This window comes from Lampetra fluviatilis, chromosome 2, assembly GCF_964198595.1.
Source record: "Lampetra fluviatilis chromosome 2, kcLamFluv1.1, whole genome shotgun sequence".
NCBI lineage: Eukaryota > Metazoa > Chordata > Hyperoartia > Petromyzontiformes > Petromyzontidae > Lampetra > Lampetra fluviatilis.
In genome coordinates, this window is record NC_136276.1 from 21838115 (window position 1) to 21865810 (window position 27696).

A 27696-nucleotide genomic window follows, 5' to 3' on the forward strand; every position below is an offset into this window, starting at 1 on the left:
TCGTGTTTGTGAATGGGGCATTGTGTTGTTACACATTGCATGGCCTGTTCTGGGTGACCACAGTCACACATTGGAGAGTTTTAAATTTTCCATTTGTGCATCAGGTATCTGCATTCGCCATGGTTTGTGCGGATGCGGTTAAGGGTGGACCATGAGCTTCGCATAATATCAAAATCAGGGATTTTCAGCGTTGGGTCTTTCACCATAAAAGTAGATGTGGTAAATTCATAAAATTGTCAGTTAGGTGATACGAGTGTGGCTGAAGATTTGACCGAAACCAAGTTTCACCAGACGGGTAACACCTAGACGATATGTCGCTGCGCAACGGAGCGCAACGGCTGTGTCTCCTCCGCGTGGGCTCGATATAACCACAGCCCACGGCCGCACAGACTGTGCTGACAGCACCCACGCTGGAGACGGGCCCCACCACAATCGCACCGATTCACAACAGTGTGCAATCACTGAACGACGAAGGGAAATGTTGGTGTGCTCCAAACATTTTGCCGATGCAGTAGATTATTTACTGCTGGATGAAGATCATCCTATGATAAACTAAACTACTTTATAATTTACCAGGTAAGGCCCACTGAGCGATATAGCTCTTTTTCAGAAGCGACCTGGCCACAAATGATAGCCCAACGAAGCGGCTTGTTGCGTGGAAATTTATAGAAGCTCAATACTATAAACACATGTTGATTCTAAATGTGGAAGGAAAAACCGGAGGACCTGGAGAAAAATCAACGCGACTTAGGGGGAAACATGCAAACTCCAAATATACAGGCGTCAGGGTCGGGATCATACCCATGACCTTCTGTATACCAGACGAGGTAGCTAACATCTCACCACCCCAGAGCCCAATTATTGCAATAATCACTTCCTGTCCGATTATTGTATGATGCTTGTTAACACAGGAACGCTTCACTGAGTCTCAAGACTTTTTCAGGAGGGTCCTGCCAAGTTATTCACAATAAGGGGGTAATGTTGTTGCTGTGTGTGATCCCAATTGTTTGCAGGTAATCTTTCAACATTAGGATGTTTGGCCAATATCAGTTACAGTTTATGATGTTATATCTATGGGAGAAAACTTTAATACCTGGAGGAAACCCATGCAGAACAGGAGAAGAACATAACAAAAGATCCACATAGAAAGGCACCAGTCGGGAATCGAACCCATCACCTTCTTCGTGTGAGCCATGAGTGTCACCCACTGTGCCATCCTGACACTCTATCACAGTAACAATGCATCATAAGTCCTCACGTCCATCACTGTGTTGCCCCATCTCTCCCTAACCATACTCGTCCCTCCGCCATTCCATCAGCAAGTCGACTATATCAGCATTTATTCATTCGAGCCGCTTGTCCTGAACGTTTTTTTTGTTTGATTTTCTCAACAGCGCGTGAAGTCACGAGTGTGTTTGTTTGCTCTCTGATGTATATGTCGTGTGTTATTCAAAGCCAAGTCTGTGTTACCATGCATATCGTGCGATTTTCAACTCCTTTTCCATTTGACATTTTTGTACCGTGTTTCCAATCCATATGTCCAGGTTGGAAATATGCACCGGAGGAACAACTTTCTTTTGACACATTTACATCTTCATATCCAAAACGGAAATTAATGCCCAAAGGCTTTTCTCTCTGCTGCAGTACTCTTTCTTACAGGTTATGAACGTAATACTGATTACATGGCAGAGTGGTTGTCCTTGGTACTGACACTGACATTTACTCCAGCTGTCACCGTAAGCGCAATGGCACTTGTACTTAGTAACGTCAAAGTGATAATAATGATTGGAAACATCAAACTCGGGATGTGCTGAAAGCAAACAAGATCAGCTGTTTAAAGAAGGCCCATCCAACTAATCTCGCAATATGCAGGAGTGCAAGTCTGCTTGCGCCCGACGGGTATTCAACAAACACCTTAATAAGCCACAAGGAGATAATTTGCATTTGACAGCACAGACACGTGTCAGAGCAGCGCCAGGTAAAACTAAGTGGCGTGCGCTATTTTTTATCACACAGATGGCACACGGGTATCTACCGATAAAAAAAAGATACTGCCGGCATTATTTTTTATAGTATAATTTCAATGCAATCTTTTGTAATGTCTCAATGACATGTTTGCCGTTTACAGCCCCAAAGAGTAGGCCTTTGTAAACTGCAATTCCTCGTGTGGAGCTCCTACCTGGCTGAGTAAGCTCTCTGTCCTGGGGCACCTGTGAGCAGTGGGTGCGAGTGAGGGAGAGCCCAGTGATCTCTAGGGCCCGTGCAAACCAGCCCTGGGGTTTGCAGGTGGGGTGGTTGTACCAATGAAATTTCACAGGCACCGTCTAGAATGTTAATAATAGCCACGCAACGACTTCCATGTGACCTGCACAGTGCACTTCCTCTAGATTTGTGTGTGCGATTAATCATTGGATTCTTTTGAAACCGTGCCCCCCCAAAAAAAATTTACCAAATAGTTTTACCCATAAAAGAGACATTCTGTTTACAATCTTACCTATAAATGTCATTGCCTGTCTGTCTCTCTGTGTGTGTGTCTGTGTATGTGTCTCTGTGTGTCTGTGTGTGTGGCCGAAACTTGTGAAGGATTTGGCTTGCAAACCGTGGGGTTTACGTTTAAAAAAAGTTGCCAGGTACCACGCCATAAGCCGCGTGCTGAGCCAGCGCTATTCCAATTTCGCGTCCGTCACCTTTAAAGTAGTTTCATTCGCGATTTAATGCTGTTTTTGCTTATTTATTAATTAGCTACCGCATGCTCGACCCTATCCAAGTCACACGCGTTCGGTGAGGGGGGAATTCTCTTTCGTGTGGACACTGCGCAGGGTAACACACAGATTTACAGCTCCCTTCAAACATTTATTATCATGACTGTTTACTCATTACAAATTGCCTATTATAGGTTAGAAGATTTAATGACAGGGATGAACCAATATTTATGAAGAATAGCCTTTCTCTGTACTCTTCAGACATAAGCAGCCATGCAATATCACTTACTGCACAGAGGCAAACCAATAAATATACTCAATTACATTCTATCATATTTACACTTTCCCATTCAGTAGGGGGGTTGAGCAGTGACGTTATGTCAATTACGCTTGATTGGTGCTCGTCTGCTCATAGTTACAGGTAGGTGAGGTTCATTTTGTATTTGTTGACTTTCATTCATTTGCCGCTGTTGCTCGCGCCAAATGTTTGCACCAAAATGGTGGAACACCCTCGCAGTCGCTCCTAATTACTTATCATACATGTGTGCATTTCCCCTCTCCCTTGCTTCTTTTGCGAAAGTCACGTACATAGAAAACTATTATTTACAAACTTATTTAGTCTATATACAAGTTAGAGTGTGCGTGTGTACGTCCATGTGTGCGCGTGAGTCCATATATGTGTGTGCGTTGTGTCTGTGCGAGTCCGTGTGTGCGCGTCAATGTGTATGCGAGTCAATGTGTGTGTGTGACAGTCGCTGTGTTTGTTTGTGTACCTCCATGTGTGTGTGCGCGGTGTGTGTTTAAGTTTATGTGTGTGTGTGTAGGTCCATGTATGTCAGTCGATGTGTGTGCATGTGTACGTCGAAATGTGTCTGCGTGAATCCATGTGCGTTTGCAAGTCGACGTGTGTGTGTAAGTCGATGTGTTTGTGTGTGTGTTTCGATGTGTGTCAGTTGATGTGTGTGTACGTCGATATGTGTGCGTGTGAGTCCATGTGTGTGTGTGTGTAAGTCCATATGTGTGTGTAGGTCCATGTTTGTGGGGAGTAGTATTGTAGCGGTTAGCGTGCTGCGCTATGAAGCTGGTGCGTGTGTAAGTCCATGTGTGATTAGTCGATATGTGTGTGTGTGTAAGTCCATATGTTTGTGTGTGTGTAGTTCCATGTGTGTGCGAGTCTATGTGTGTGTGTGCGTCGATATGTGAGTGTGTAAGTCGATGTGTGTATGCGAGTCGATAAGTCAATGTGTCTGTGTGCATCTATGTGTGTGTGCGTAAGTCGATGTGTGTGTGTGCGTCGATATATGTGTGTGTGAGTCGATGTGTGTGTGTGAGTCAATATATATGTGTGTGTTAGTCGATATGTCTGTGTGTAAGTCCATATGTGTGTGTGGGAGTCGATGTGTGTATCGGGGTGTATTGATGCAAATTAACATTGCGTTTTATGATTTTTTTTTTATAAACATTTTTGAATCTCAAGATACATTCGTCTGTTCCCCCACCGACGGGGTGGTCGGGAGACGTGTGATGCCGACACGTCCGAGTTATTCTCTGCTCCGGGCATCCTCACCTTGGGCACCGTGGGCGCGGTTGGCGTTGGGCTGTCGATGGACGGTGCAGGCAGGGGGGGCGTGTCCCCATCGATGTCGCCATCTCCGCTCTGGTCACCCCCAGAGGCCTGGACACGTCCCGCACAGCGAGCTCGTCACCAAACACAACGGTGCTCGCAGAGGCAACACTCGGCACCGTTTCACACTCCCGGCGGGAACACTCGGCACCGTTTGTATTTTTCGCGGTATTTTGAAGATTTTCAGAATTCATCGAGCTCGTAAAAGAGATCTACAACAAGTTGGAAAAGGTCAGTCGCTCAAGTAGCTTGCAGCTGTGCCCTGCTTTTGACATTAAAACTTGTCTGTTGACATGTTAGTGCAATGGTCACCTTATATCTGGTTGATGTTTCCGTAACCTACTTTGTAACTCTACTATGATCGGTCTTGGGATATTCTTCCCAAGCCAATGTGTGCTGCAGGGAGTCTATTCATTGGCATTGATTTGTGTTTGTGCACTAATTGCAACTTCTCATGCGATGCAAACGTTGTTGTTCTGATTTGTGTTTGCTTGGTTGCTGTACTTTTTGTTTGTTTGTTTCACTTAGTCATTTTGGCGACCAAGGCCATGACCACTGTTTGAACAAAATATAATCGTAATTTATGGCCTTTTGTCAATCCACTGCTGGATGAAGGCCTCCCCACACCGTGTCGGCCGTAGGGGTTGCTTTGACCAAAACTTCTCCACACTGGTTAGCTGGCGACCGTGAATCGAACTCAGCGCTGCACCACGCAGGGCTCTCCGACGGGTGAACTCGACATCGCGGCCCACTAGAGGCACACGGAGGGGCGTCACCGGGCGCTCCGACCACTGCCTCTCTTTCCGAGAGAAAGTTGGCCGGGTGGTGCATCTTGGGGGCCATCGCGGGGGCCATCGTTCAGGGTCATTGTCGGGGGTCATTGTCGGGGGCCATCATCGGGGCACTCACTTCCAGCACGTCGTCATCCTCGCAGTGCTGCCTGGCCGCCGATGGTTCCGTGCTGATCCTCAGGTCGTTGATGACTCCCTGCGCACGCACGGACACGGGGCGCGCGCAGAAACGCTCGTCACGGCAACAGGAGCCGCCGCCGCCACGACGCTCTCGCTCAGCATATCCACGGAGACCGTGCGTTGCATCACCACGGCGACACGCGCAACGACAGCGACCGCTCAGCATCGTACCCGGCCGCTCGCACTTCCCTCGTTTAAAAATTCATGTTTCCAAACGTGAATTGCACCTCGCAAAAGTTTTTTTAAATAATACACGCCCTCCTAGACGCATCCGTTTTGACCATGATTTATAACGCGTGTGAGTGTTGGTGTGTGGGAAGGGTAGGTCGCTTGGGTGCGGTAAATTGGCTCCTCATGTCTTGGGCACAACCAACAAACAGCGAAGAAACCGTCATATAGATGCATTTACATGCTTTTGACAGAAACCACAGGTAGCTTTTCTGTAGGTCAAAACGAACATCAAGTGTATGCTAGATGTCTGAGAAACGCCTCGCCCAACCAACACGTGGGTTGCTCAAGTGGCGAGGTGCTGCCCATAAGTTGAACTTCTTTCGCACCGTACTTAGCCAACCCTTACAGCACCCTTGCGCTCCATCTGCCTGTGAAAGAAATTGTCCTAGCCCACACACATTGCTCTTCGTTGGGATTTTGACCCTAAAAGCTATTTTCTTTTTAAATAACCCAGTGGTTTGGCATGCAGATTTCTTTGGCACTAGTTTGGCAGCCTCATAAGCTATAGTTAGTGATTGTACGATGGTCATAGAATTAATATCGATTGTTGATTGCACTGCAGATCATTTACATTACATAATCGTCAAACTTGAATTTTTTGCTCCCGAAAGTGATGTCACCCGATGTTACCCGACACCGCTTTGGCATCCTGTCGTATCATTCCGAAACGCAAGATTTTTTTTGTGTTTCCAGATAATCCGAAATATTTTGGTGCCTAAATTTATGTCTGTTGGCTTCATCCAAAAACTGTAAACCGGTCTCACGGTCCCCGCTCAGCCACGAGTGCACTGGGGTCTGGGTATCTCTTGGCTACCCCACGTGGCAGAGGCGGAATGGCTGATGACGGGAGGCCAATGTTTAACCTCCCAAGCTAATTATTGCTCAGATCAGTGCAAGTCAAACTAACGTGAACAAAGTATATACAAACAAGTGTTTACCAGCCACCAAATTATCTTTTAACAAAGCAAATACATGCTTGAGCAAACCCACATCCGGCTTAGTTATTGGGATACTTAAAGCATTACGCACACCTACCATATAACCAAAACACTGCAGGAAAACAGTACCCAACAACTGCTGTTACACAACCCACATCATACATACGTAAGAATGAGCTCCCACTCCAGCCACCAGGTCATTCATGTCTATCCATTGGTTTTGTTTACTCTCTTCTCTGCATGTTTGGATCAACATTGACAAATATTCCCTTGCAAATATTGATAAATTCACCTCCTCACAAAGTGTGGCCATGTGTTACATTGAGGTGAAGCCATCACAATAAATGTAATAATAAAAATACGTGAGTTGTGCCCTGTCAGTATAAGACAGTCCCTCCAGAAAAACGCGATTATGCGATTGCATGATTCCACGCAAAATCAGCCAAAGTCCGCATATTTATGCGGGGGGCGCGTTTTTTCAAATACGCCGCACTTTCGCCGCATAAATTGCAGATTTCCGCGCGCAAAATATGCGGGCTTGCATGATTTCATAATCCCCGCATTTTCGTTGCAAAAAGTCACATATATCTTAGCAGAAAGTTGAAAAATGTTGCGTTTACTTCACACAAGCGCAGCCATTTCCCCTGTTGCCATGGGAACGTTATGAAGTGACGTCACTCATTACGCGACATCATTGAAAAGCTGCAAACCCCGCGATGCCAATGAAACCATGATGAAGCCCGCAAATCTTTCTCATTTGCCAACAAACATAAGCGCAAAAGACCGCGCAAAGCAGTTGTAAGATTGCACTTTTTTGTTAGTAGTATGTAAATTTACATTACTGTAAGACTGTACTGTTACTGTATTGCTTACGTTACTGTGCACTGAAAACACTTATTTTAACAGAAGATGTCTGTTTTGTATAGCTACCTCTGTAAAACAGGAAGCACACATTTTATTTTTTAATATTTTATTTATTCATTTTTACAGAAGTTGTAGCATATTCATTTTGTAAAGCTACAGAACTTGTTCGACTCAATGTTTTGTAAGTTTGAGCCATCTGTTTGTTAAGGTCTGAAATAAAACAAGATGAGAACTTAAATATTCCCAGCACTTTCTGTGATGTAGTATGCTTGCTTATCATAGGAAGTAATAAGAAATGACTCATTACATTAAAGTAGTAGCCTAGTGAATAGGGTGTTGGGGGAATCACTTTTTTTTCTCTCTTTCATCAAACCGCAGTTTTTGCAAGTTCCCGCAGTTTTTGCAAGTTCCCGCAATTTTTGCAAGTTCCCGCAATTTAATCGCATAAAATTGCATAAATATCCCGCATATTCCATCGCATTTTTTAAGAAAACGTGCCGCATAATCAACGATTTTTGCCCGCAACAATCACCAAAAAACTCCGCGTTTTTCTGGAGGGACTGATAAGATGTCCTATTATATTACAACTCAGTATACCAACTATTAAAAACTAACAAAAATATGTTACGTTTTACCACATAGGCCCACTGAGCTATACAGCTCTTTTTCAGAAGTGACCTAACACAATTCTAGTTCAACGAAGTGGCTTATCATCACGTGGAAATGTAGAGCAGCCAAATACTCTAAACGCGTGACGTTGATTCTAAATGCGGAGGGAAAAACCGGAGGACCCGGAGAAAAATCTATGTGACCATGGGGAGAACACGCAAACTCCAAATATACAGCAGGCGTCAGGGTCGGGATCGAACCCACGACCTCCTGTATACCAGGCGAGGTAGTTAACATCTCCTAGCCAGACAACACGGTCCCAAACAGGGCTGGGAACGGGAAGGGAGTGACATTAACTGGGAGATCAGCCCAATAGCTTAAGACATAATTAAATATATACTTAATAATCATTTTGTACATTTGGTATTGGTAGCATTATTAAAGCGCAGCAATATCAGGAAGGAAGGCGTCGTGTTACACAGGCACAGTCTGCAGGAGGAGTTGCACAGCAGGGGACGATGTTGCTACGCGTGATCCCAAGTGCGTACGTAACTTGCAGTGTAATTTTTTAATTTGTGCCGTTATTTTGCGCAATGCCACTGGATCTTTAACGTCCACTGTAAAAAGCAGGCGTCGCGAAGCGTTGTTCGGTGAACACACACCGGAAGTAAAAACCAGGGGCGGCCGCTCGACTCGCGAACCTCTGCAACAAGCGAAAAAAACGCACTACAGCTGGCCCGTGTCACCGCCCCGTAGAACGCAAATGAACTGCCAGTCACATCTTAATGAGCTAGCGAGCGAAAAAACCCGACAGTATCCACACCCACATATCCCTCCACATCCCACGAACAGACTCTCACTCCTACAAGCAAGTCCTCTCTACAACTTCATAGAGCAGCGTTCTTCACACATTTTCAGAGGGGGTGGAGGTGGGGAGGCACTTTCGCCGATGAGACATCATCAGTGAGGGCCGCCACACATTTGAAACCGTTGGGGTTTGACAGCACGATGATGCTTGGGGGGGGAGGGGGGGTGCTTTCACATTATGTTGTGTATTGTCTGGGGCCAGAGGTCAGGGGCTGCACTAAAGGCCACCAGGGGCCGCCACCAGTGGCCCGCGGGCCTTGCAATGAAGAACACTGCCAGAGAGGATGCAAGTCTCCAATTCGCACGGTTGGCTATGTATTATGCAAAAGAAGTTCAACATACATACAAGTATGTCTGCAAATACTGCATGTAGAGGCTACTATAGAGCATTCAGTCATGATCAACATTAGATTAGGGTGCAGCATAACACAGGTTGGATGTGAATGCACTCTATACCAGTGGCAAGTTGGCACCCGACTTCTTCTGAAAGAGGACTTATGCAGAGAATAATTACAATCGATAGCTCTGCTATCGATTGTATGCATGACATATTACATGGCTGCACGGTGGTGCAGTTGTAACACTCCTGTTCAATTCCTAAACTCTCGCGACTTTCTGTGTGGAGTTTGTATATCTCCTCTGCTTCTGCACGGGTTTCCTCTGGGTACTCCAATTTCCTTCCATAGCAAAAAAAACGTACAAGGTATCTGGTACTGACCAAACATCCCAATGCAAAAAAATAATCCATCAAAATTATTCAATTGGAGATTACACACAGCAGAAACATCTCCCCCTCCTGTGAAAAACCTGGCAGGACCCTCCTGAGAAATAGACTCAGGCTTTCCCAGGTAAGCAAACGTAACAATAATGATGTTTCGATTTAAAGCTTTCGTGACTGCAGGGATTCATCTTTTTGGTTCTTTCGGTAAAGTCACGTAGAAGGGAAGTAATAAAATAATAAAAATAAAACATAATAAAATAATTCTCACGACGTTTCGGCCACAACGCAAGCAGCCGTCCTCAGGTGAAGAACATGTCTGTCGATAAGACAATAATGATTTTAAAGGAATCATGGGTAATGTGCCACACTGATATCCTCATGGGTACCCTGGTGGCGAGACGTTATCTGCCTCGCCTGGTATACAGGAAGTCGAGGGTTCGATCTCAACCCTGACACCTGCTGTATATTTGGAGTTTGCATGTTCTCCCTGTGGTCACGTGGACTTTTCTCCGGGTCCTCCAGTTTTCCCCTCCACATTTAGAATCAACATACGTTTAGAGTATTTGACTGCTATAAATATCGACACGATAAGCCCACTTCGTTGAGCTATCATTTGTGGCCGGGTCGCTTCTGAAAAAGAGCTACGTTGCTCAGTGGGGCCTTACCTGGTAAAATAATTTAAAAAAATGTTTAGTTCATAGTTTAATTTCTCATCTTCTGTAGCTCACACGAGGCTCAAGCATCAGGCTCAGGGATCTCGCGGGTTAACGCCCACCTCAAAACCTTACTAGAAAAAAGCATCTCCAAGAATAAACGTTGTTTAGGTCATCGTGCTGTAACTTTTCATACAATAAATTGTAGACGCAGCATAATGAGCAAATTCGCAGGCCCTGGGGAGGTGCACTGCTATTGCAGGCTTTGTGGACATCGCGAATGGGAGCCACATTTCTCCCTCACCGACCAGCAGATGCAAGCACAGGCAGCTAACCATGAGGATAAAGGCAGCTTTGTGCAGCTAATGGCCTAGCAGTCTCCGTATAAACTTAGAAGACTGGCTGCCTCTGTGTTATTTAGAAAATAAACATACAGCGTATATGTACTGTTAAATTACAGTGCATAAAAAAACAACTAGAAGGTTTATGGGCAAATGGAATAAATGATCCTCCGATTCACTGATGGCATGCATTTGTTTTCTGTCTGAAAGTTCATTAATTACGTGTTACATTTTTGTAGCAGCATCGGCGAGCACAGCCACGATTGCTTTATTTTTTGCGCTGTCTAAATTATAATTCTCCGTCGACCAAGCGGCCAAGATACGGACTGCCTGGATGTTGCGACCAACATCACCGCACGGAGCATTGCACGCAACCAAAAGTCATCTGCAGTGCATGTTGGGTGCAGCCATCTTGAAAATGCAATTTGCGCAGGGCGATAGATCCCGTGCAAATCACCGCTGCATTTTGCGGCCTTTTCCGACTTTGTCATTCGCGCTACCCTCAAAATTGTGCATTTTAAACAGCGGGCCTTCGCGTGAGGTTTCAAACTTCTCGTGTCAATCCCCACCCTCATGCATACGCCCCGCAGCACACAACTGCCCCCTTGTTGTCCGTCTCCTTTTCCCTGACACAGCTCAGCCGCCTTCTGTAATTGAGCCAGAATGTTTCAACTGACAACTGTGACCCCCGTGCACATTCTGTGCCATGTGAACATCAAATTCCAAATTAGATGACCGACGGATTGACGATTGTGCGCCCTTTCCGCAATCCCTCCAAAACTAACTGCCATTTTGAAATGGAGGGCCCTTTCTTGTGCTCGAAAACAGAAGCAACACTGTACTTCTTCCATTTACCAAAAACACAATCCACCATAAACAGCGAATTTTAACAGAACATTTTTGAAACCTTATGAGGGGCAGAAATGCTGTGTTTGCCCAAAAAGCTTGCTTAGCAGCGCTTTAATAGCCACTGTGGTAATAGATTAGTTTTTTTTTTACGTGCAGCTGTGGAAAGTTAATGAGACATCCCTACAGGGATACAATTTCCCTCAAAAGGAATCCAGCACATGTTTGATACAAGCTCCCACACTCGTTGCTATTGATAATGAGACGTTAAAGCGCGAGTAAAGACATCGTGCGACATGGCTTGCGTCGCTGTTTGAATGCCTTTGGGCAGACCGTTCAATTAGCGAAGCTACATCTATGGGGCAGTTATGCAGGCTAGATCATTAACGGCGAGGACATGTCAACGAGCGCACGCGAAAGTGAAAGATATATCCTTTTAAACACGTCCCACGATGTGCATACTTTTCAGCAGACTGAAACTTGAAATTCTCTCCGACTGGAGAGGAGGCCCGCATGTTAAAGCAAAACAACAAAAATGTAACATCGAATGAACATGAACGTGCAAGGCTGGCCGACACCGAACGTGCACGCCGGTAAATATTGGGCTCGCCAATACCGAACAACGAAACTCAAATCCTTTCAATTTAACAAGCCGAATGGTGCCTTCCACTGGATTAATTGCAAATTCCATTTAAGCTAACACAGCCTCATTGTACATGCGGTGGTGCTTTCCTAGTCGATGCCTGTATGAAGTTTGCCTCGTCTCCGAAAATAACTTGTGAGATAATGCATTTATCAAGGGAAAAAAGCTAAAATTCCACACAATAACATTTCCCGTAAGATGATAGAATTCATATAGACTTTTGCCGTGGCAGTGAAATTAACAGAGAAAGTATCGCAGCATCTCCTGCAAAATCACTGCCAACTCCCAGTCACCATTGCCACTCGAAGCAAAGCTCTCCGGAGAGATTCAGTGGTCAACTGGGCCCTAAATCATCATCACCACCACCACCACCACACCTCCGATTAGCACAGGTGGCTACGTACGGTGCGGAAGAAGTTCAACATACATACATTCCACAACCCCACCTCCCCTCCCCCTGCACTCACATCTACCTTTCTACCACTCTGCATACACCACGGTGGCACCACATGCGCTGCCTTTTTTAATGCAGCACAAATAAGTTCACATATGAACATGTCCCTGGCACCAGCAACCATTCATGCTGGGCCCAACAAATGTCGACTTTTTGCATTCCATGACGGTGCTGTGCAACCGTTTTATATTGTGTTATGAGTTTCATTATTAGAGTCTCCCGTGCTCGAATACGTCCAACGGTGTCTCACACGCTTATCAATGAACTCACACAGTTACTGGTGGTCCAAATGAAGCTGTATTATTATTATTATATCTAGCTGACAGTAGAAATAAATACACCGCTGCAAAAAAATGCACCATTAACAGAAACTGACAGTTGGGAAAGACCACATTTATTGATAAAGGTCGTCACGGATTGTAAACAGTTCTGAAAGTCAGCTGACCCGGTGAATAGGACATTTACAGATTTTCATGGCTCTCTCTCGATGTCTGGTGTCTGGCATCTGTTCAGGATTTACGGAATAATGACCGACAGTTAAGCAAGAAGATTTTTCTATTGCTTGGGTACGAGCAACTTCTGCCTGTTTACAATGCCAAGTCTGGCTCATAATTTAATAACGCATGCCTTCACGAGTTGCATATGTCAGAGGCATTTCCAATATAGGTCAGACATTTATATTAAATTAGTTGTAACACATACGCAATCTAAATGTGGGCATGATTATCTAATTTAATTTCTATTCTATTTTCCAAACTTATCCAAAAAATACATTTGACGATAATAGTTTTGAAACATTAGCACAAATTGAGACAGTGCAGAGGTGCAGTTAAAATTTTAGTGTAGGGTTCATTGGTTATAATAATATTTTACTTGATTATCCAGGCAAACCCACACTGAGTCATAGGACTCTTTTTTATGAGGGTCCTGCATTGGGTTTTTAATTTTAGACGTTTATCAGCCAATCATTGATGAGTTGTGTTTATTGTACCAAGTTGGTGGAAACCGGACCACCTGGTCGATAACCCATGCCTTGCACAACAGGGGCAATGCTCTATCCCACGTAAATATGGAAACAGGCGGTGATTAGTCCACTTGTCGTACCGCCTTCTCCTGGCGAGTCAGAATATGCTACTTCGATGCCCACGGGAAAAGAGTTTCACAACACTGGCGCGGTGATCCAACAACCCACACCCCCAGTGCTGGATTAAGAGGCATGCGCCGCCACTGCCCGGTTAACGATGATTCGATGTTTTGGTGGCTAGATAGTCAAGTGCCCAATGAACTCTGATCCCTTATGAATGGAGACAGAAGTTTGGTTTGCTCTGCCGACTTGTAATTGCGGCATCGTTCACAAGAGCAGGCTTAGCAGTAAAACAGTTTGTTCTTATCTTGGGTTAAAGTGCAAGTGATAATATAGACATCAGACACTACTACAGTGATAACAGAATAATCAGATTGATGCAGGGATAGGGAATTCGCAGAGAACAATCATGAATGTAATGCTCTGTCAAATTCAACCAACAGCTATAATCTTCGTCTTCTTCTTCTTTCAATATGGCACATTAAAGAGATAAACAACGAGTATTGGAAGAGCAATACAAGTGATAAATCAATGTCTTGGTTCTTCAGCCATTCGAAGGCGTTGGTTGTAAGCCGGTGGATCATTCCGGTGCCACGACTGAATGGTCGTGATGGGCCATGAGGAGGTGGCCACGTGCTCTGTCATGTGCTCCACTTTGCAGCCGCCGGTGGAATTCTCATTTACGTCCCACTGGTGCAGGAGGAGATCTGTGCGTTGGCCGTGCGACGGTTGACCGAGGTCAAACGTTTAAGGAGAATCGAGAGGCTGGGAGCGGGTTTGGTTTGGTCGCTAGTGAGGTGAACGGCTATAATACTAAACTAAACTATAAATAGTTTTAATTTTACCAGGTAAGGCCCACTGAGCTATATATAGCTGTTTTTCAGAAGCGGTCTTGCCACAAATGATCGCCCTATGAAGTGGCTTATCACGTGGAAATTTATAGCAGCCAAATACTCTAAACACACATTTCTAAATGTTGAGGGAAAAACGAGAGGACCCGGAGAAAAATCCACGCGACCACAGGGGAGAACATGCAAACTCCAAATATACAGGCGTCAGGGCTGGGATGAAACACACGACCTCTTGCATACCAGGCGAGGGAGTCAACATCTCGCCACCGTGGGAGGTCCAGAGAAAACCATATAAAATGAGATCTTTATGACCATGAAAAAGCCCACTGAAACGTATGAACTCTAACAGAAAATATTTCTCGACTTCAGGTGAATACTAGACATGCACAGTTAGCAATGGCAAGGCCATGAGAGCAAGGCCATGGCATGAAGATAGAAAATGAAGAGAGGAGGAAAGTGGGAGCTTGTTTAACGAGAGCGGTAACGGGAAACAGGGTAATAATTGATTTTAAGATGTTTGGAGATTCCATATGGGCGGTGGTGCACGAGCACAATTAACAAAAGATCTGAACACATTAATCAACAACTGTGTGGCCTTAGAAGAACAAAATATATAATAGATGACGTTGCATAGACAGAGGCCAGAGAGGTCGAGTGGATAGCAAGAGTTGGATACTGCACTTATTTCCACCGTGGGATCTGATAAGAATGACATTTTTTTATGTATGTATGCTGAACTTCTTCAGTACCGTATGTAGTCAACTGTGCTAATCAGAGGTGATGATGAATAGTTGCCTATTTGGCCGATGATCAGTCGCCTACCTTTTCACAAATGCAAGTGTGTCAACCACAGTGGCAGCGATTCAGTATTGGATGTGAAGGAGATCTGAAGATTTGACTATGAAGGTCACCGAGGTGTGTGGATTGACGCAAACACCAACGGGGGGATGGGGGTGGGGTTTCACCAGATGGAAAAATGACCGTTGATGCTTAACAAAAAAATGGGAAATTGGTTCAGAGATGAAGATAGGAGATTTTTTGGAAATGAGAAAGTTAAAAAGAAACATCGAGGCTTAAAGAAAACGGTGGAAGGCCCTCCGCTTTGATCTCCGCGCGAGGGTGCACACAGAACGGTGGAGGTGCGGTCAGTCGTGCACGCCTGCCCGCCCGCTCGCCCGCCCAATCGTGCGCAAAATTTGCAACAAATTCTGTGGCAGAGCGCAGAGGCGGTTTCTGCAGCCGCCGCCGTGGTTTTGCAAAAGGGGGCGTTCGGAGGGAGTGGCGGTGCGTTTTGTGAGCGCTAACGAGGCGAGAGCAATTGCCCAGGTGTGGTCACCTGTGCCCCTGAGCGGATGGCCACGTCCCATCGCGATGAGAGATTTGCGACTGCGGCCTGGTGACGGCGAGGCATTGGCACATTTTGACCAAAAAAATCTGACGAAAAGGGACATTCAGCAACACAAGGCTTTGGGGTTCTCCTGCTTATACTGCAATGGGATAGAATTGTTTTTGTTTATACTCAAACAAAATAATAATTTTTACTCATACGTGGCCCTGTATTGTAAGTGCATCTCACCTGGTTTTGAGTAAACAAATTCAAACTCACACATACGTATTTGTGAGTTAAAAAACACTAAATCAGTAAAGTCAGTCTCTCCATATTCTTTGGGTCTTTCCGTAAAGTCACGTAGATAGGTTCAAAGAAAATAACAAAATAACAAAAACTACGACGTTTCGATCGCAACACCGCTTGTGTTACTGATTTAGTGTTTTTTGAACTCACAAATGGATATGTGTGAGTTTGTTTACTCAAAACCAGGTGAGATGCACTTACAATACAGGGCCACGTATGAATAAAAATAACGACGACCGCTTTTGTTGCGATCGAAACGTCGTAGTTTTTTGTTATTTTGTTATTATCTTTGAACCTATCTACGTGACTTTACCGAAAAACCAAAAGAATATGAATTCCTGCAGTCACGAAAGCTTTAAGTCAAGATTCAGTCTCTCCATTCTCAGATGAGCTGAGAGTTGGGTGCTCATTTACATCGGTGGTCCTCAGCTGGTGGTGGACATTCCAGGTTTTTTTGACCAGGCCAAGTCACTCTAATTTTGTCTTCTCACAAAATGATTTCATCACCCACGGAGAAAAACCACGGACTCATGCCAGTCCCGACTTAGATTCCAACTCACGTACTTCCGTTTGTGAGCAGAGTGCTCTGACACAACGCCACTCCCAAAGCTTGATCCAACTCATGTAATGTTTATATAAAGCACTCAACATTCCAGTTGATAACATTCAGAATAATTGCAGAAACTTAGTATTTTCCATATTAGGTAAATGCCCTTCGTTTTGCCTTAAATGGGAGCTTGAGGCTCGTTCAAATTCTTCGGGGGTTGGTTTGTCACAAATATTACCCGCAACACACAATGCACGTCAACAATGTGGATACTATCCTTTAGAGATTCCAGCACGCACACATGTAACCAGCGGGTCCTGAAGCAGAAGCGGGGCAGGAAATGGTCGAACCCACACATCGCAATTCAAAAGCAATCGCAATGTGGGATCGGTAACATTTGAGACTAAATAATGGGGAGATATAGTCAGGCAGCCCAAGAGAGCCTCTATTCTCTCTCTCTCTCACCCGAGCCCCAATGGCAAGCTGTGGCCGGCAGCGTCAGGCCCCATTCACGCTTGACAAGTCCTCCAATCGTTGTTGATGTTTTGCCTTACACTGAAGGGGGACTGTCCCCTTGCAGTGAAAGAAAACCACATAAATCGTGCAACCCGTGAGTGACTTAACCCCATGAATATAGAGCCGCACGCAGCCGCCACGCTCGAAAATGGGATCGCCTTTGGAAAAATATAGTTAGTGGGTCTGTTCTTTGTCATAAAGGACTGACCTCATGACCACAAGAATGTCCACCCTCAGGACAGTCTGTTAAAAGGGCACTCTGAACAATAACTTGGCCTAATAAATTCTAGCGCTTGCTCTTTCACGGGAATGCTACAGGAGTTCACGGCATCCCACATACCTAAACGGGTTGTATAATTCCTGGAAAATCAACTTTTAATAAAACATACATAACGAACAAATGTTTACGAAGGTAAGTGAAAAAAACCGAGAATGCTGTTGTACACTGGAAATATTGTGGAATACAAATTTCAGTTAATTTTGTAGTTTTTTAGTTTTTTTACCCAGGAAAGCCTCACTGAGTCTCGAGGCTCTTGTTCAGGAGGGCCCTGGCAGGTTTTTGGAGACAGGGGGTGATGTTGCTGCTGGGTGTGATTCCAATGGAGTCATTTATAGCTAATCTTTCAGCAGTGGAATGTTTGGTCAAAACCAGTTACATTTGATGTTCCTAAATGTGGAATTCAGAGTATGTGGGAATCCATGCACAATCATACAATGCCAGGATAAGCAAACTCATCAAATATATAACAATGTGCATGAGACACCCGGCCATTTGTGTGTGTTGAGGAATGCAAATAACACACACGAGATTCATCAATGGCCTGCAATCCTTATATCGCAGTCCAACGACCAGTGTGCTAACGTTAAACAGTGGCACTTAGATTTACACCCACGGATTGCCCTTGCTTGGCCCTTGGGAAAATTGAGAGTTCTTCTTTCATTGAGTGCTCTTTCTATTTGTACCTCATTGCTGACCTAACCTTCAGTCAGCAGTGAGGTTATTAACGCAAGGCCCTAGAGATCCACTGCTTGCCACAGAGCTGGCTCCATTAGGTGACACTCATCGGTACTCACATTCATGGCCACGAATGTCTCAAACCATTTACTGATGAATGTAATTTAAGCGGCATGCTTTCCTATGATTTGACAAAAAAAAATGTTAAGATGAGTGACAAACAGATGCGCTTCTGCGACCGTTTGGAACGCTCTTCCTTTTGTAATTAGGAAGGCACTGGAGCTATGCACCTTTAAATCTCGATTGAAAACGAATTTCTTTAGAACTGCTGTTTGTGTTCAGTTTGTTGTCCTTCCTCCCCGCACCTCGGATTAGCACGGTGCGAAAAAGGTTCAACATACTTACATACAAACAAGGTCAACAAAGGTTCCTGGGGACGATGGCTCCAAACCAAACCAATCGTTAAGTTTAAATTAGTTTTCGGGGCGGGGGGGAGGGACATCCACCGCCGCTCTCAAGTTGGCACCAAACCCAAAGCTAATGGTGGAGTGGGACATGATCGGACAAGGCTCACGGCAGCTAAAGCCGGACAGCGTGACTGGAATTCACACCGCGTCCGGGTAAAGGCCGTGTCGAGGCGTGGGCCCGCGTGTTACGTGGTGCGGCAGGTGAATGCTGGCCGATGTATCCGGCCTGTGGACAGAGAGAATCCAAAGGAGACGACCGCCTTCCGAGTGATTCGGGTCAATGCGTCTCGGGGGCCAGTTACTTGCCCTTTTGTTTATTCACGCGGATAATTGTGCATACAATTTACACGCGCAAATTGTTTAATAATCTACATTCCTCACGGATTCATTTTGCGCTCCCGTCTAGAAATTTAAGGGTAGCTGGTTAATGAAAGATGTGGCCATTATATTGATGTTTGTTCTCCAACGTAAATGATTAATTCACCCAAAATTGGCTGGAGCAGAAGGTCAATATTGTTTAGTTTTTTTTTCCCCCCACGGTGCAGACACAGGGGCAGCAGCCCCACATGTGAGCTGGCCCTGGTGTCTCGAGCACACAGGAGGGAAGGCACGGTGACCACCACGTTGCTTCGCATGTGAACATCGCCGGAACACGAACGCGCACGAGCGAGCGAGCGGCACACTGATGTTTCAGTCGCTGACGACGAGGCCCTTTGTCGACATTCGGAAGCCACCACTGTACATGAGAACCTTGCAAGGCGCAAACCCAAAGACGATCACCCACCTTCTTAAAGAAACCCTGCAGTGGGATGCGTGTGTGTGTCTTTGTCTCTGGGGAGCGGTAGTGTAGTGGTTAGCGTGCTGCGCTACGAACCCGGCGATCCAGGTTCGATTCCCGCTCGCGGTCAACACTAGTGATGAATATCTTAACCGGTCCTGGGCCTCCCCTAGGTCGACTCAGCCTCAAATGAGTACCTGGTGCAGTGTGTAAATATCGCCACTGGGGAGACAAAGGCGGCCGGGTGTGGTGCTGGCCACCCATCCCTTCGTGTAGCGTTCCGCCCGTCATAGGTGCTCACTAACAGCACTTGCCCCAACAGTCTGTACAAGGCTATACCCTGGGGGATCTTTGTTTTTGTCCAGCCAACGCGGGTGAGGAGACAGGTGCCATGGCGGCCGCCTGCATGAGAATGTGCGTGCGGGCGCGGCAGTTCACAACGTGGATGCTCTTTCAGACACAGGCGCGCTTTGCCATCAATTATACCACTGGTGTCACTCCATCAAACTCAGTATCATTAACACGTCGACTGTGTTATGCCAGAAATGCCATTAAACCTCCCGATAAGTAACGATAGTCATCTAAGGACCCAGAGACCTCGGGCCAGAATGGGGCGGGGGGGGGGCACCCGAATGCTAACTGCACCTTTATCGCCCAAACCTGCATTTCATCGAAACCAGACTGCCTCGCTCGCAGTGCTTCGAGACGTCGACGTAACCGTGTGCCGTGGCCATTGGGATGGCCTCGGGCACTGGCAGATCCCATCGCGTGGATCTCTGTGGCCGGTGAGACCCTCCGGGTGCGTGAGGCCGCACCGGGGGAGACGCGTGTCGCCGAGCCTCCGCCAGCACTCTCTCCACAACAAGCGGCACACCGCAATTTATTTGTGTCCTGGAGCCATGCTGGCAGTGCCTGTCGGTCACGTGGAGCGGCTCGGTGATTTCTATTTATTGCTACGCTCCACATGACCTCACCTCCCATCGGAAATATCAGAAGTGAACAATGCACTCTGCAAAATAGCGCACACGGTATACGTCTCCACGACACCTGTTACCTTCACGTGCTCACAACACCTGCCCACTTCCCGAAGTGGCCTGCAGGCCGGCACTCAGGACGGCGGTAATGTTTGACACTTGCGCTCCCGCGGGCATGTTTTCGGTGAGTGTAAGTGTCAAACATTTGAACATTCTGAGGTTCGCATCTCGAACTATGGACTTTCCCTTCCTATGTTATGCTTCATCGCTGTCGCAAAAATTCCCGTAGAAAAGTAATAAAATTGCCATGCACATTACACTTAAGATTGGTCATAACCAATTTGGCAAGACGATTCCTCACCAATGCTGGATGGCGCGTGGTTCTACGCTTATTATTCAGAACAAGAGTTCCTGTTTTATTTGTACTAAACTGTAACTGCGCAGTCGCTGGTTTGCAGCCTTGACACCACATTCAACAGCCGGCACAACTTACACCAACGTTGAGTTGTACACTAACAAAACAAACTGTCTGAAAGTTGGATGACATTTTTTTGGGCAAATGTATGTAACAAAGCAATTAGAATTGTGTCCTACTTGCAGGCTGAGAAGTGGAGGTTTCCAAGCCAATGCATCAATAAACGGTGCTTGGTATAAAAACGTGGCGGTTATTGACAACGATGCGGCATATCTGAAAACATGCCATGAACCAACGACTTACACTTTTTTAAGATCCAGCTATAGAATGGTGATGTTATGGATGACTTAGAAAGCGATCTCTGATTGTATTTGCATTGTTAGTGCTGTAACCCTTGTGTGAGCGTGAAGTGGGTGGAGTATTTGTCCAGGGTTCTTGCCTGTAACATCAGGCAGGTCAGGAGCATTTCTTTTAATAGGCCACAGTCTGCTGATAGGACTCAGAAAGTGGAAACCGATCCAATTGACTCCTTTACTGGACATCTGTGAAAAAGAACTTAATAGCTCATCGGATTTATCCAGGATGAATAAAGATTCTGATTAAACAAATGTTTCTGCAAGATTGTCGGACAAGACGGCACATAGTCTCAAGGCACTACATGTAATTATACTTTATGCTGGTGATGCATAGATCTTCATTGATGTAAATCGTGGAGGCTGATTTGCTACTTAGCAATTATGACTGGAGCAAACTTTAGAGCAGGGGTCCTCAAACTACGGCCCGCGGGCCACATGCGGCCCACCGAGGACATTTATCCGGCCCATGGTCACTAATTGGGCTGCGCTTGTGAGCACTGATTGGGCTGCGCTGGTGAGCACTAATTGGGCTGCGCTGGTGAGCACTCATTGGGCTGCGGTGGTGGGCACTGATTGGGCTGCGGTGGCGAGCACTGATTTGGCTGCGCTGGTGAGCACTGATTGAGCTGCGGCGGTGGGCACTGATTGAGCTGCGGCGGTGAATGGTTCAATGGGCCAATTGACTGGACTTGCCCCCCAGGCCTAAGGCTGCCAGCCCTCCCCTGGCTGCGTTTGACTGGCTCTCCTTCCCTCAGCTCCCTCACTTGCCCCTCGGCTCCACTCCCAGTGATATTCCTGTGTGCTGAGTAAATGATGGAGGGGTAATAACAGAGTGATCTCTGATCTCTGGAGGGGCTGCCTGCTGTTTCCCCGTGCTGGTCAGTGACAGACAGCCGAGGAGTAGGAACCCCAATTTAAATGACAGTAAGTGCATTTATATTCTGATTGCTATTCAGTTGTATGAGGTTATATGTTGTATGTTGTGTAAGCCCCGGTTCATACTGTTGCGATCTCTGAGCAGTGCGAGTTCAGCCATATGCTTGTGTAATGCGGGCGTAAGCGACCTTCCGGATGTGACGTCACGGGGGGTGGAGTCATGTGACGTGGGGGGAAGGTTCGGGGCCTTAAGCGGGTAAACCGGAAGGGGAAGGCAGTCGGGGTGTGAGCGGAAAAGAGTGAGGCCACGCGGGCAAGTGTGGAGAGGGGGGGCGCCGACGGCCATCGGGAGCCAACCCCGAAGATAAGAGGAAGCTGCGGAGTGGTGTGCAGCTGCAGAGGAGACAGCCAGGAGGGCTGCGTGTTAGAGGCAGCGGTGTGGCTGCCAGGAGGAGCTGCGGAGAGAGAGAGAGAGGGGGCTGCTTGTTAGAGGCAGCGGTGTGGCTGCCAGGAGGAGCTGCGGAGAGAGAGAGAGAGAGCAAGAAGCTGTGAGAGCTGCGGAGGGAGAAGAGCAGCAGCGAGTACAGCCAAGGGGGGCTGTGTGAGAGAAACAGCAGCGGAGCTGCTGTTGTGGATCGGGCCGACATTGGAGTCAGCACCGTGGAGAAGCTACAGAGTAAAGACAGCCGTGTGGGTGTACAGCACGAACCGAATAATAAAGGACACTGAGCCAGACATCGTGGTCCAGTCGTTTATTACACTGGTGTCGGAAGTGCAACGGCATGTCGAAACAAGTGAGGAAGAAAGTTAATCCGGCGCCTGCATCGGCTTCTTCGTCCGAAGACGACGAACTCCCCCCAACCACGGATCCTGTTGGGGTGGTGGAGGAGAGCCCGGCTGAGGCGACCACGGGAACGGGAGTGGAGGATGTTGGCGCGGTGGCGGGTCCGTCGACATCATCAGACGCGGATCAACGATGGCAAGCGATGGCGGTACAACTGGAGGCACTTAAGGACGTCCTGGCGCATCTATGCCATCTCGTCGCGCCAGGGACGATGGATGATGCAAGTGGTGCTCCGCGGGCCGCCACGTTGCCTGTCCTGCCGCCGCCATTGCCCACGCGGCAAGAGGCCGCCATTTTGCGCGCTCCGTGGCGCCAAACCGCCATCTTGGCCACGCCGCGGGCCGACGCCATTTTGAATTTGCCATCACAACCACCACCATTGGAAGACGGCGGGAAGAGGAGTCGGAGTCGCCACCTTACAACGGTTAAAGAATTTTCCGTCGGTGGGGACTGGAGCGCGTTCGCCTGCCGCTTCTTGGCGGCGGTACGCACAGCAAGATGGACCGATGCGGAGGCTTTGGAGGTGTTGCCGACTCTCCTGGACGACGAATCTGTCCGATTCTTCCGTTCCATAACGACCGATAAGAAGGCAACTTTATGTGGTGTTTTTCAAGAAATGGCCGATGCTTATGAGCCACCAGATGATGCGCATCGGCGATTCGCTCAACGACAACGAGCACCAGAGGAGTCGCCCGTGGCGTTCAGGGGTGCGGTGCTGGAGCTGGCCATGGCAGCTTATCCTGAGACGCCACAGGACCTGCTTGAGCCTCTCATATTAGGGAAAATGTTGGAGCTGTCTCGGGATCTAGGGATCCCCATGCCTGTGTGTGGGCATGAGAAGCTAACTTCCCGGACGGCTGCTAAGTGTCTCGATGCGCAATTCAACCTCTGTCGCTGGAAACAAGTGACGGCGTGGACGGGGGGGCCCGTCAAAGAAGGGGATGCGCTGGGGTGGAACCCTGCGCAGGCCGTCTATGTTCCGGATGACCGGGGCCCTCAACAACTGACGGCCGCCTCCGCTCCATGGACGGGACGCGGCGGGCCGAGACCGCGCGCGGTGCTACCAGAACGGGGCCGTCAGGAGGCGAGGCCTGCGCTTCGGCGCAACGAGGCCGAATGTTTCCGCTGCGGGCGTAGGGGCCACTACGCCAGAGACTGCTGGGCCCGCTTCCCGGCTCCGCCGCAGCAGGAGGCCTCGGCACCGGTCAAGTCGGCTAAAGATCCTCCGAAACAGGCATGTCGGCACGCACCAGACACTCGGCAAGGCTTTCCACCTCACCCACCACCTGTGTTGCGCGATCCTATTGTTGTTGTTAAAGAAAGGCCATCGACGGGGCCTTGTCATTCAGTTACGCAGTGGCGCAAATTGGCACGGAGAGTTGTCGCGGCCGCTACGGGTTCGTCCACTGTACCGGGGTCCATACAAGGTGTGGACGTGCGCATTTTGGTCGACTCGGGGGCGTCTGCGACTATTATATCGGATGTCATTTTCCATCTGTTGGGCATTCCGTCGGGGGCTGTGCGTCCGGTTTATGGGTCGTGCGTCGCTGCGAACGGGGGTAGCATGGGTATCGTGGGTCAGGTGGATGCTAAGATATCTATTGGGGATGTGTCGGCCTCGGGTGTTGTGTTGATATCGAGATCTTTGGCGGTTCCTTGTTTGTTAGGCACCGATTTTTTGGCTAAGATGCCCATTTTGATCAAAATCAATGAGAATTGTATTGAACTGCCGGGGGGCCGTCAAATCTCGTTTCTGCCGTCGCCCTGGGGGCGACCTGCTTCGGCCGTACAAGTGCAGGCGCTGTCCGTCGCATCTGTGGACATCCCACCTGGTACACAGATGCTTATACCCTTGCGGTATCGGAAGCCCCTGCCTGATCGGCTAGGAGCAGTAGGGGTCTTGTTGTCACCATCCGCCACGATAACAACCGGGTTGGCGTTAGTGGGGGCACAGACCATTGTCCGGCCGGATCAATTACCGTTTTTACAGGTGCTTAATGCGGGGGGAGAAAACGTCCGTGTCCCGGCCGGTACGGTTGTGGCACATGCCACTACGGCGTTTGCGACCCATGATTGTCCACATAGCCGGGGAGTTGTTGCTGGGGTTTCCGAGCCAAGGAGTTCGGATGATCGTTGGGTTGCTCATTTATGTGACGAAAATTCTTCCCTGTCCATGGAGCAACGTGGTGCGCTGCGTAAATTGTTGTTGACATATTCCGATGTGTTCAGCTCCGATGATTTGGATTTGGGCCGCACTTCCTTGCTTTACCATCACATTGAGACGGGCGATGCTGCCCCTATTCGATTAAATTCGCATCGGATGAGTCCTGCGGAGCGAGAACACGTATGGGGGGCAGTGGAAGACATGTTGGCTGCGGACATTATATCGGCATCTAACAGCCCATGGGGCGCTCCAGTCGTCTTGGTTAAGAAGAAGGATGGCAAATTGCGATTTTGTGTTGATTTCCGCAAATTGAATAAGATATCGGTGGCAGATGCGTACCCCCTGCCGCGTATGGATGACTTCCTCGACGCATTGTCGGGGGCTAAGTTCTTTTCCACACTGGACCTCTCTTCGGGATTTTGGCAGCTTCCCCTTGACGAGTCCTCACGGGAGAAAACCGCATTCCGTACGCCGCAGGGGTTATTTCAATTCAACTGTCTCCCGATGGGATTGAATGCGGCCCCTGCTACATTTCAAAGATTGATGGAGCTCGTTTTGACGGGGTTGCAGTGGGAGACATGTCTTATATATTTGGACGATATCATTGTCTTCAGCCGCACATTTGATGAACATTTGACGCGGCTGGAGACAGTGTTCACGAGGATGCGTTCTGCCAAATTGAAATTCAAACCAAAGAAATGTCACCTACTGCAACGGTCCGTCCGCTATTTGGGGCACATTGTGAGCGCTGAGGGAGTGTCCACGGATCCGGAAAAGACGGCGTGCGTCCGGGATTGGCCGACTCCGGCCACCGTGGGGGATGTTCGGCGGTTTTTGGGATTTGCCTCGTATTACCGAAGATTCGTGCCGGGTTTTGCGACGATTGCGAGGCCTTTGCATCTCCTTACGGGTAAAGGACGGAAGTTTGTTTGGGGACAGCCGGAGGAGGCGGCCTTTCGGAGTCTGCGTGATCTATTGGCCACGGCCCCAACATTGGATTATCCCGATTTCGATCACCCATTCATTCTTGATACGGACGCGAGTGACACAGGTATTGGGGCGGTGTTATCACAGTCTAAAGGGGGTGTAGAGCGTGTCGTGGCGTATGGTAGCCGAGTCTTGTCTCCTGCGGAAACCCGCTACTGTGTCACTCGCAGAGAACTATTGGCGGTTGTTTTTTTCCTACGGCAATTTCGACCATACCTCTATGGTCGTTCTTTTATTGTGCGTACGGATCATGCGGCCTTGCAATATGCCCTTAAAATTGACCAGCCATCCGGACAGTTGGCACGTTGGTTGGACACGCTACAGGAATTTTCCTTCCAAATTCAACATCGGAAGGGAGTGCGCCATGCGAACGCTGACGCACTTTCCAGATTACCGCGGCGCGCCCCTTGTAAATGTGAGTCGGGGACGCATAGGTGTTCGCCGATTCCAAACCCCCCTCAGCCGCTCACGTTGGCCGTCGAGAAGTCGGACACTCCGATGGAACCGGGACCGGCTGACGGGGTTTTGAATCTGCCGTGGTCTGTCTGGATCCGGGAACAGATGATGGATGAGTCATTGGTGTCCTTGCGGAAGCGGTCTGCTAAGGACAATGGGAGTCCGAGTACGGCTGTGGGGCCGCAAACCGCTCTCCGAGATGGTCTGCTTATGTGGCGGGAGGGGTTCCAGGAACGTTGGCGCCTGGTGGTACCAACGTCCTTGCGGTTCGAGTTGATTAGAACCCTCCATTGTGACACTCTCTTACATTTAGGGGTGCAGAAGACCTTGTTGACGTTGCAACGTCATCATTTTTGGCACGGCATGGCGACAGATGTCGTAGGGCACGTGCGCGCGTGCCCTGCGTGTGCACAACGTAAGCCGCCGAAACATCCTTACGTGCCGCCTCTCCAGTCGATTCAGGTGTCTCGAGTCAATGAATTGGTGGCGCTGGACATATTGGGACCTTTTCCACCATCGGCGAGGGGTAATAAATATTTGCTGGTAGGGGTTGAGTACCTCTCCCGTTGGCCGATGGCCTGGCCGTTGCCCGATCAGTCGGCCGCGGCCATTACCGACGCCTTTTTGTTTGGGTATATTATGGATAAGGGGGCGCCTGAGAGACTCCTCACGGACCAGGGCAGGAATTTCTCTTCTAAATTATTGGCGGAAGTGTGCACGGGCCTTGGGACTAAGAAAGTACGGACATCCCCATACCATCCGCAGACGGATGGTATGGTTGAACGGCTGAACAGGACATTGTCTGCCATGCTTTGCCATACCGTGAGTGAACAACAATCAGATTGGGATCTGCACATCCCCGGGGTGCTTTCGGCGTACAGGATGACGCCTCATGCGGCTACAGGATATTCGCCGTTTTACCTTATGTATGGTCGGGAAAACGTGCCGCCGGTGGATGTGCAATTGGGAACTGGGGTGAAGGGACCTCGGAAACCACTTCCTGAATACATTCAGGACACGGTTCGCCGAGTCACGGAGGCGCGGGAGAATGCCCGCGTGGCTACGGCCAAAGCCCAGGCCCGGAACGAGCGATATGCGCGACGGTCTGCGGGGGAGTGCCCTTGGAAGGTTGGGGACCTAGCCTGGCTTCATTGTCCACAGGTACGTCCGGGGACCTCGCCGAAATTGCACAAACCCTGGCATGGTCCCGTACGCCTCATTGCGGTTCCCAACCCACAGTCAGCACGCGTCCAGTTTGGGTCTCGTCGCTGGGTTGTGCATACGTCGCGCTTGAAACCATATGTTGCTCCCTTACATGATGCGTCATCC

The 27696-nt window shown here is 48.2% G+C and overlaps 1 protein-coding gene across 8 annotated transcripts in view; it reads right to left on the reverse strand.

Moving 5' to 3' along the window:
• Positions 1 to 27696, reverse strand: part of LOC144944131 (uncharacterized) — a 290632-nt gene that overhangs the window by 102144 nt on the left and 160792 nt on the right. For all 8 annotated transcript variants that reach the window (XM_078872236.1, XM_078872237.1, XM_078872233.1 and 5 more), the window contains 2 exons: positions 5236 to 5313; positions 4270 to 4377 (listed from right to left, as the gene is read on the reverse strand). In XM_078872236.1, coding sequence (XP_078728362.1) covers positions 4270 to 4377; positions 5236 to 5313 — 186 coding nt within the window. The remainder of the gene's footprint in view (positions 1 to 4269; positions 4378 to 5235; positions 5314 to 27696) is intronic.